This window comes from Pinus tabuliformis, chromosome 3_2 (assembly GCF_031772625.1).
Source record: "Pinus tabuliformis cultivar Carrire ecotype Pingquan chromosome 3_2, CPIR1, whole genome shotgun sequence".
Taxonomy (NCBI): domain Eukaryota; kingdom Viridiplantae; phylum Streptophyta; class Pinopsida; order Pinales; family Pinaceae; genus Pinus; species Pinus tabuliformis.
The window spans coordinates 399,747,084-399,757,807 of NC_142302.1; the positions used below are offsets into that span (position 1 = coordinate 399,747,084).

The 10,724-nt window shown below is 30.5% G+C and overlaps 1 protein-coding gene across 1 annotated transcript; it reads right to left on the minus strand.

The window, feature by feature from the left end:
- Positions 1-92: 92 nt before the first annotated feature.
- Positions 93-9,755, minus strand: LOC149181080 (AP2-like ethylene-responsive transcription factor At1g16060). Its single transcript, XM_089418270.1, has 8 exons — positions 9,130-9,755; positions 5,487-5,569; positions 5,111-5,119; positions 4,922-5,010; positions 4,531-4,604; positions 2,330-2,380; positions 2,083-2,159; positions 93-1,200 (listed from the first exon to the last, which is right to left on the minus strand). The coding sequence occupies exons 1-8, from the start codon at positions 9,261-9,263 to the stop codon at positions 422-424; spliced, it is 1,296 nt and encodes a 431-aa protein (XP_089274396.1). The 5' UTR covers positions 9,264-9,755; the 3' UTR covers positions 93-421.
- Positions 9,756-10,724: the final 969 nt, after the last annotated feature.

Here is a 10,724-nt window from a genome sequence, read left to right on the forward strand (position 1 = left end):
TTTTTCAGACATATAGGAATATACCTCAACATGATTTCATCATACCATCCTAAAACAGACTGTCAAACAACCGTACCTTCATACCAAATCAGTGAAAATTAATGATGCAAATTGAGGACCACCATACCTTTCCTTCAGGTAGGGAAGGTTCTAAAATGTACTCCCCACAGGAACATACAATAATCAAGTGTTTATAACAAAATCTACTTGAATTCTTTTGATTTCTCAGCCATCTCTCATGTTGTATTAGTACACAGACCGAGAGGAGGTCTCTGAAATATGGAAAATCAAATCAAATAATTTGAAGCAAAACATAATTAATTTTCAAGCCATCGAGGTTACTGTGGATCTATCTAGATTATCAAAAGGTAAGTCGATAAATTTTCGAGCAGCTGAAGTAGATATCAGATGTCAAACAATTTCAATTCATACTGGAAGAAGAAGATCCTACATCCATTCCGAATGGTGTTACCGATGATCCAGAGGAATGGGTGGTAGTGGAGCTCATTAAATCTATCAGAGACTCATGGTCCATCAAGTCTGTGCTGCTGCAAATATTTTGAAGTTGCATTTGGTCATAGCTGTTGGGAACACCACTTCCCTGCAACATATTCATTATCATATTATTGTTGGAGGGGCATAGAAGAGACTGCAAATACTCTTCATGGTTTTGGTTGAGTATGTAATCTGAACCTTGAAAGAATGACTCCATATCTTCAGAATAAGCCGATGTATCAGCCTGCTTTGACTGCGAATAGTCTAACCCTGCACGATCTGGGCAAGAGGTCCCGGAAGTGTCAACCATGGTTGATCTCTCGAGCATTTCTTTGATTTTTGATGACTGCAAAAGCAAACCCAGAGTTGCAGAAACTGGCCCATTTCCATTTCTCGTCTGTGCCGTTGTTGGTGGTTGAGGTTGCTCTACTAATTTTGACGAAACAGCCAGCCGGTCCTTATTCGCAGTCTGAGTCTGTTCTTGCTCTTGTACTTCATGTTCATGAATACTGTTACTAATTTTGCTGACATCGATGGAAGGAAGAAGATTTAATTCTTTATCAGCCGTTGAAGTTGCAGTGCCAGATTCAGTCCCAGGCCGTAGCCATTTTATGTAACGGCTCAGATCAAAATTCGTCACAGCGTTCAAACCTCGGTATTCTATGGCGGCCATATCGTAAGCAGCTGCTGCTTCTTCTTGGGTACCTGTATGTATGTAAATATTATGAGGTATGTTCTCAGATATTGTTATATATATTTTGTGAATACGCTGAGTCTAGGTTGGGATTGATCCATTCATAATGGGATATTTAATATTAAGATTTGGGCTTTTGGGATATTTAATACTAATATTAATATTGTATAAATAAAGATTAATGGAGCCTAAATATTCTCAGCAGAAGAAGTTTAAACATGTAACTTAGCCATGATTAAATCTGGCTCAAACCAATTTCATAGATTCCATTTGTTTTATTAATATATTGAAATTATATACTATAAATCAATTTTTTAACTTGTAGGTATTAAACTATATATTGAAATTTTATGCTACAAATCAATTTCTCAATTTATGTATATTAAACTGTTAACCAAAAATAGGTGAAATATGTATTCAAATTAATTAGATTAGATTTTAGATTTTTAAAATTATAAAAAGCAATTCAATTCTTAAAACTCGTTATTGTTTTTCAAATTTTAAAATATTTCTAAAATTTAGGTATGTATGAAAAATGGTTTTATTGAGATAGAGAATTGTCAGTACTATCAAAAATGGCTGGAATCCTGGCAAAAAAATTTCAACTTTTTTTGTAGGGGCAACTTATTTGATGGTGACACCTAAAATTTTGAAATTTAACAACTATAATTTGGATTTACAAAAATCCTTAACAGATTTATATTACCGAAATTTCCATAACTTTCCTTTCCAAGTAATTCTTAAAGCTAGTTACACTAAGGTGTAAGTAAAAACATTATTTATTTTACCATGACTGCACACTGACATAAAAAATTAATAATGTTTCCAGACTTTTGTCTCGAGGAAAATGATAGAATTTACTTTCGTAACAGAGATTGAATGATTATACTCACCGTACGTCCCCAAATACAGGTACTTATTACCGAAGACTCGTCCAATTCTGGCTTCCCAACGACCGTTATGATGATGTCTGTCAAGTTCAGAGTACAGAGCATGAACGTTTCAGAAATTGCATTTACTGGCAAAACCCAGGCGCTAAATTTAAACTTTTTTTTAAAATCATGAATGGCTGCTTCCTGCAGATTGCCTCTGTAACTTATCGAATTTGCATAATGAAAAGGGTAACGGATGAGCTGCAACCTTGCAACCCCTCTGTACTTGGAAACTCCTCTTGAAAAGCCGCTGCTCTTCCTGTGAAGGTTTTCATTAATGGAATTAGGATGTTAGCGAACATTCACATTCAAATTCCGAGGACAAAAATATGTTTGTTAATAGGTGCATTCAAAATACTTCAATTCTTTGGCAATTTGGTCGAATTTTAGAAGTGAAGTTTGATCTTCTTCCCTCACTGGAATTTTATTGTCTTTTAGCCAATTCAGGAAATGTATATATTAATGACGTTAGTTAACGTCGAAAGTCAATTTCATCTGAAGCTATTTTTATTATATTTGAGACCGCGTTATTTAAAATCTGATTGAAAACTATTGCGATAATAAATTTTAATTATTAAATTTTTATAAATTAGATTTTATGTTTTGAAATTTAATTTATTTATATTTTAAAAATTGAAAAATAGTAATTTTAATATATATATATATATATATATATATATATATTTATTATTGACTCAATTTTTTCAATAATAAATTTGAATTATTAAATTTTTTATAAAATAAGTTTTATGTTTTAAAAGTTAATTTATTTATATATTTTAAAAATTCAATTATAGTAATTTATATTTATATCTATATATATCTATATCTATAAAGGCTTCAGTAGGAATAGGAGTGGGCTCAAACAACTTTGCTGAACTCTCTGCTTTAAAGCTTCTTCTTTGTTGGCTCATCCACAAAAACATCCTCACAGTTCAGATTTTCGGAGACTCTAAGAATGTTGTTAATTGGGTTACAGGGAAATTTAGATGCCAGCACTACATGTTGATGCCTTTATTAGAAGAAATTCAAACTTTAAAACAACAGTTTAATGTTTTTTATATTGATCACATATACAGGGAATGCAACGAAGAGGCAGATGGGCTTTCTAAAACTGGCTTGCAGCAAGCTGTGGGCTCTTGGAGGATAACCGAACAGCTTATGGATCAGATCCGTGTGTCGGATCTCCCCCCTTATGATTAGCTTGGGTTCGGTTTCATTTATATGCACTAGATTATCTGAGTTCATATGATATCAAGTGGCATATGTAGTTTCCTTTTGCTGGTTTCAACTATTTTGGATACATTGATGCTCCGTTTTGAAGAGCAGTTTATGGATGTTCCTGTGTACTTGGGCTGTTTTCCTTATGTAAGGAGGCCCAGTTGACTTTATGTTTCTCTCGTTTTGTCTATCTCGGGATATGACTGCTCAGGTAGAAAATAGTTTTTTCTGACTTGCACCTGGAAGAGGTGCTGCTGATCCTCGTTAGAGGAGTTTTGCCTTGTCCAGGTAGTTCTGTTTTCAGAATGTTAACTCATGTGGTATGTAACTTTTTTACTTCTTATAAAAAAGTTCGCTTTTTTCTTTGGAAAAAAAAAAATATATATATATATATATAATAAAAAACATAAAATATTTATTATTGACTTAATTTTATTATTAGTTATAGTTAAAGTTAAGTTAGACACTAAATTGGTATTTGAGACTTTTTTTTTGGGACAAGGGATTTATCTAAACACTAAATTGGTATATGAGACTCCTTGTTTGTGGGATAAGGGACATATCTATTTTAGCTTAACTATTTAACCACTAAATTTAAAAAAACATACATACTCTACCTCTCCGATTTTAAAAGTATAATCTCTTGAGAAAAAATCCACACTTTTAGCCATTAAACTTACTCAAAATTATATCACTATAAAATATTTAACATTATTTTTCTTTTACCTTAATAAAAATTTTGTAATAAATTGAACATTACAAATAAACCTGGGCTCTTCTTTTTCTCCATCCTTCCATCATCAAGGAATCAGTGAATTTGGTTAGACATTACAAGTTTGGCTCTGCACTCGCATATATTTTAAATATTTGGTCAATTTAGAAAAGCTTTCATGCAATTAGAACATTTAGAAAAGGTTTTTCCAGAAGACATTATGAGATTTAAAAAATAGATTTTAAATAAATAATAATAATTTGTTTTTAAAATAAAATAATTTGTTTTTAAAGTTGTGAAAAAATAGATATTAAATTAGTATAACATATCTTTTATCTAATAATTATTTTGATGATTTATTTATTTTTTAAACTTAGGAAAAAAATAAATTTATTAAAACCTAATTACTCTTTTCCTCTAAATTTGAACTTAAACATGAATTTTCATGAATTAAATATTGCTATTTCATCTTGTACCTCCTTAGCGAACCCACGTACTCTTCCTTGGAGAGGTCTTTCATTTCCTCCACTTCTTTGGTATACGTAGTGATCTGGTGATGGACAAAAATGAAAAATACAGATCTGAATCGTGAACCCTAACCAGTGGACTTTTTTTTAACTTCAAAAGACAAAGTATAAAAGAAGAATAAGTGACAACCAATGAAAAATTTTTAACCTAAGGATCTGAATTGTGAACCCTAACCTGTGGACCCATTTTTTAACTTTAAAAGACAAAGTATAAAAGAAGAATAAATGACAAGAAATAAATAAATTTTAGACAAACTATATTCATAAAACATAAATAGAATTTTTTTTTTTATTCTAATCAAAATCAAGCAATCAAGCTGTGGAATATCATTGGTCTCACTGGAAAATTGAGAACGGTCTCTTGCCCCCAATATTTCAGAGCAGCAAGATCGTACGCGTGAGCTGCAGCTTCCTCGGCATCATATGCTCCTGTAACACACAAAACTCAACGATGTTTCAGTATTTTTATTTTATAACAAGGTGCCTGCTGAATTTGGTTAGTATAGCAAGGGAGGATTAAGGAACATACCTAGATAAACTGCAATTGTACGAGGTCGATTATTTGGTTAACCCATGCACGCAACAGAATGCGTTAAAATTTACAAATCAGAACTCTAGGAATGAAGTCTTGGAAAAAGAAACGTGAAGCAGAAAAGACATTTCCATAGCTCTAAAGTTTTGAAAAGAAAAAAACAGCAGAAAAGATATTTCCATAAATCATAAATGCCACAGATGCTTTAGCAAATGAGTCAGAATTTAATTGGTTAAAGCTTTACAGTGAAGGATTTCTTGAATTGTGCCTTTAATTTTGGATGTATGGGCAGAGGGGAAGGCTTACTGGTTTATTCTTTACTCTTAACTGAAATAATGAGCATTTTATAGATCAAAATATCGTTCATTATCACCTTGTCGGCCCTTCTTGCTCTGTGATTGGTTCCAGCAATACTTGTCCCAGAGATGAGCTTCATACCGGCCTGTCCATCTGTGCCTGCGCATGAATACGATACGTAAATTTTTTGGTCATTGTTTGAACCTCTAACATAAGAATTTTCTGACATTCATGGAACAGTGTGGTCCATCTGAAACATCAACTGCACATTCTCAGCCTTATGAAGGTACCTGGAGGCATTATTAATGGAAACTTATATGTATTTATAATTTAAAAAATAATTAATCAAAATGTACTTAAAACTCTCACAATGGATTCCAGCACCTACAACTCTCGTTCTTTAATAGTTTTGTTTACGAAATTTAAAAACCTCCTAAATCGCAATTATTAATCTTTTATCAAAAAAAATGTTATTGTATTAGATAATTGTTTTGCAGATGCATTATATAATTGAAAATATTGTCTATATTTTTCGAACCATCTCTTATGGTTTATTATGGGGATGAAATAAATAAAGAGATTATAAATTGATAGGGATATAAAAAAAAAATTGAAAAAAGAAATATATTAGAAAAAAATATCAACCATTAAAAAAATATTAATTATTAGGAAAAAATATTAACTATTAAAAGAGATATTAATTATTAGAAAAAAATATTAATCATTAAAAAAGATATTAACTATTAAAAATATATCAATTATTAAAAAAAAATATTAACCATTAAAAAAATATTAACTATTAAGGAAAAAATATTAACCATTAAAAAAATATTAACTATTAAAAAAATATTGTATATTCTCCACCCCAATTCCTATACCATCAATCTCCATTTTATGTTATAAATTCTGTATCATTCCAATTCTAAGATTAATATTGCTCATATTTTTTCAATTTAAAATTATATTTTTTTTTATAAACCTTATAATATTAGTAATTTTTTTTTATAAACCCTATAATATTAGTAATGTTATTTAAGAATTTTGTTAAGTAATTTTTATAAGATTGTTATTTCTGATTAAAAATAAAAATAATGTTTTCAAATTATTTTTTTCACAAATTAAATTATATCACATTAATACTCAATTAAAGTATACAATTTGCATTACCTAAATTTAAGTAAAATGATCCATAGATAACTTATCTCAAAAATACTATTTTTTTAATAAGTCAAGATGATCAATACTATTTTTTTAATAAGTCAAGATGATCATTTTCCCTTAATTATTTGAAGCACCAAAAAATCTAATTTATCTTAGACTACTACATTATGTATCAATACAATAATCAATAAAAGATGACTAGTCTTCAAAATGTGATTATTATAATAAATAAATAATATACTAATAAAAAGATATTTATACTTTCCAATGCAATCATTATAATAAATGACTAATACATTTTATATCAATACACTAATAAATAGAAGATAAACAGTCTTCAAAATGTGATTATTATAATAAATAAATAATATACTAATAAAAAAATAGTTATACTTTCCAATACAATAATTATTATAAATAATATATTGATTTTTGGTTTTTATATATTGATTTTTGGTTTTTAATTTTGAAATGTTTGATATTTTTATTTTTTAGAATATGTTAAATTTAGATAAATAAATATATTTTAAACAGTAGTTTATTTATTAGATATTTAGGTTTTTCAGATTTTTTTGAATTTAATATATATTTTTTAAATTATAAGTTGTAGTAAATTTTAAATTTTAAAAATAAAATCTACTTATTTATTTAAAATATATATTTAAATAATAAAATATTACAATTTAATTAAAAAAATACAAAAATATTTTAAAATTAATAATAACTTTTTCTCAAAAAAAATATTTATAATATTTAATTAACAAGAAATCACAATCTATTAACCTACTATTGTATTGAGATTTCTGTGATCCATATTAAGTTTATGAGAGATTTTTCAGCGTAAATCACAAAATATTTCATTTGTGGACGTGTTTTGAACCAGCTAGTGTGGTTCATCGTTAGGACAAGTTGTCCTAACGATGAACCACACTAGCTGGTTCGAAACACGTCGACAAATGAAATATTTTGTGATTTAAGCTGAAAAATTTCTCATAAACTTAATATGGATCACAGAAATCTCATTACTATTAACCTACTTTCACAACAAAAATAAATTAAAAAATTAGTAGAATTAATAAATATAATTATTAACTGGAAATTGATATTATAATATTCCTATTTTTTCATGAAAATTTATACACATAAATATATATTTGCGCGGCTGGACGACAGCTTGTGGACACCAATTCGTTCATAATCAAAGTTTCATATCCTTTAATGTAAGTGGAAGTATGTAGCTAACATTTAAATGTAATAAATAAATCTTAAATTTTAGAGGTTACTTTAATTATAATACGATAAATCAGATATTAAAAACAAAGAAGACAGATATACAGATGCGCATTAACCAACCCAGATTTAAAGCACCTACCCTCCATTGGTACAATTAAGGAACCTTTACACATCACAGACCACCAGGCTGTACAACACTTACTTCTGTGTGGTGCATTTAAGAAACTTACTTTGTGTGTGGTGCAATTAAGGAACCTTCAACACACCATGAAATACTGCAGAGTAAAAGAAATTCATTTTAGAATCTTTAATGTTTCGCTACATTAGGTAGCTGGGGATCTGTCTGAGTGTGAGGTTGATGGTTTTATTTTGTCAAGCGTTTCATTGTGAGCTAATCACTGTATTTCTTTGGGACAAACAAATTTTGTAATCGACATGATATTGTTTTGGCCAAATCGATGTTGTAATCTACATCTATATAACAGTTTCTTTTGGATTGAGCAGTAGCCTTTTGGAATTTACTGTGTCCAGAATTTTTGAAACATCTGATATTTGAAACATATTTTGAATGGAAACTGTATCTACAGTAGCCTTTTGGAATTTACTGTGTCCAGAATTTTTGAAACATATTTTGAATGGAAACTCTATCTATTATGAGGGAAAAATAAATTATTAAAAAGGCTATTGTTTTTTTTTATTGGGTTAGTGATGATGAAAGAAAATGTTTTTTTTTTTTTTTGTCAATTACTAATGAGGGTAGAATGTCTAGCATAATAGTAAAAAAGTTACATTTTCAATACTCTGAATATTCAGAAAACTATCATACATTTCCCTGACTGAATATATGGAAACACTATATACAAAACCTAACTATCACCATTTAAACTTATGACTGGTCGATAAATACTGGAAATCCCTGAAATCCTTGAAAATGGTATAGTTTTGAGGCCACAAAAAAACCCTTGATACAATTACAGGTATGTAGATACAGCCTTGAGATGCATTAATTCGAATGTATGAGAATAGAAGAAAGTTGTTCAGAAGAAGAAACGAAAAACAAAATAAGTTAGGAATTGATTGCAGATAATTATTAAGGAATGAAAGCTTTAGAGGTAGTTTAATTGAGGATTGAAAATGAAGTATTATATGTGAGAAAGTTACAGATTTGAGAAATAAAGATTATAAATGAAGTATTATGTTCAGGAAATAAAAGTTATAGTCATAGCCATTAGAATCACAGCAGCTAATATGGAACAGTACAATCGCTGATTCTTCTGTAAAAAAAAAATCACACAGTAATGAAACTCAGGAGCATCATGGCATACCTGGTAACGCCTCTGTAAATGGAGCTCCTCCGGGGAGGAGTGTCCCTTCGAATGGAATTACGAGATCTCTTGGCTTTGGGCAGAGTGGAGCCATTCTCACCATCAATTCCCTCAGCAGCTGCAACGTTCTTCATTGAAGAACCAGAAGAAGAAAAGAAGCTGTGATTGTGTTTACCTCCACAGAAATGGTGGTCACTCTTGGTGATCAGAAAATGGAGCAAGCGGTTTGTTGTTAGAATGAGAGTGGGAGAGATTAATGTGCATGAGGCGACAAAAGCGCGAGAGTAGAAACCATGCAGGCCAATGGCAGGCAATGGGGAGGTTCGTGTATGAGGGGCAGGACAGGGAACAGGAGCTCATAATTAAAACCACAGTCTCGCCTAGAGCATTTGTCGTCGGCATGGCTGCCACACTCCTGTAAGGGTATCGAATGTATGCTCTAATTTTGGACTTGTCTTCCCCATTCTATGAATTCCACCATCCATGGCAAGCTGTCCTGATTTCTTTCATGATTTGAATACTCAACTTATCGTTAATTTTATCTCGTTCCATTACCAACATTAACTGTATAAGGGTTCTGTAAGGAACCTGCTCCAACTTTACGAACATATCGCAAATAAATTGCAACTAATCATCTGTTGTTTAGATACTGTGTTATGCATAGCTATCGTTGGGATTTGACCCCTCCGCTCTAGATTCTCTCTATTTTTACTATTTGTTATGTACTTTGTTACGTGTATTGGCTTGAAAGTTTGTCCTCACATCAATAAATGGATTGATTTTCTGGTGCGAGATTAATGATCCCTACTTGTCTTGTACTGTAGAGAAGAATCCAGACTTAGGTCACTCTTTTTGACCTAAGAGTATAAATTAAATTTGAAGTTCTTTCCACCGTTTTGAATTTCCTCCAATAAATGAACTTTCTCTGGATTTTCAAAGGACTCCTAACCATTGAACTAATTTTCAAGGAGTTAGTTAAGGAGCATTAAACTTAGAAGCATCGTAGGACTCCAAACCATTGAACTCGTTTTCAAGGAGTTAGTTAAGGAGCATTAAACTTAGAAGCATGGTATAAAGTATAGGATGGGTTGTGAGGTAGCAAGTGCCTACCACCGAACTCGTTTTAAGAAGTTTGTTCAGTAGCATTAAGCTTAGAAGCACAAGGGTAAAAAGTGTTGTTGGGTTTTTATGGGGGTGCCAATGTCATTTGATGGGTCGTTGTGCATCATTTTAATATCCATTAATATCATTGACACTCCATAAAGTGCAACCATGAAGTAGCCCAACAATAAATTGTAGTGTATTTTGGAATGTATATGATGAATGATTGAGATGTCTCACATGAATGGTGCAGGTTCCACAATCTATTGTATTTAATGTTGGTCTTCCTAAATCACTCTTGTCCCTTTCATTCGTTATACTTGCCTAACATTTCAACAAGTTTGGGATGTTTATACATGCCCATTAAAACTCAAATCCACAAAGTGTATGTATCATCTGTTGATTATGTGGAAGTATGGTATAGTTTGTTATGGGTGCGTGAGAGGTTATAAATATTAATACTAAATGTTAAAAATTCATATAATATAAAACAT

Coding starts and splice junctions, on each gene's coding strand:
- LOC149181080 (XM_089418270.1), bottom strand. CDS start 9,263: ATGAAGAACGTTGCAGCTGCTGAGGGAATTGATGGTGAGAATGGCTCC. Junction 5,570..9,129: donor ATTTACAGAGGCGTTACCAG/GTATGCCATGAT, acceptor ATTCATGCGCAG/GCACAGATGGACAGGCCGGT. Junction 4,605..4,921: donor AGACCGTTCTCAATTTTCCA/GTGAGACCAATG, acceptor GTCCATCACCAG/ATCACTACGTATACCAAAGA.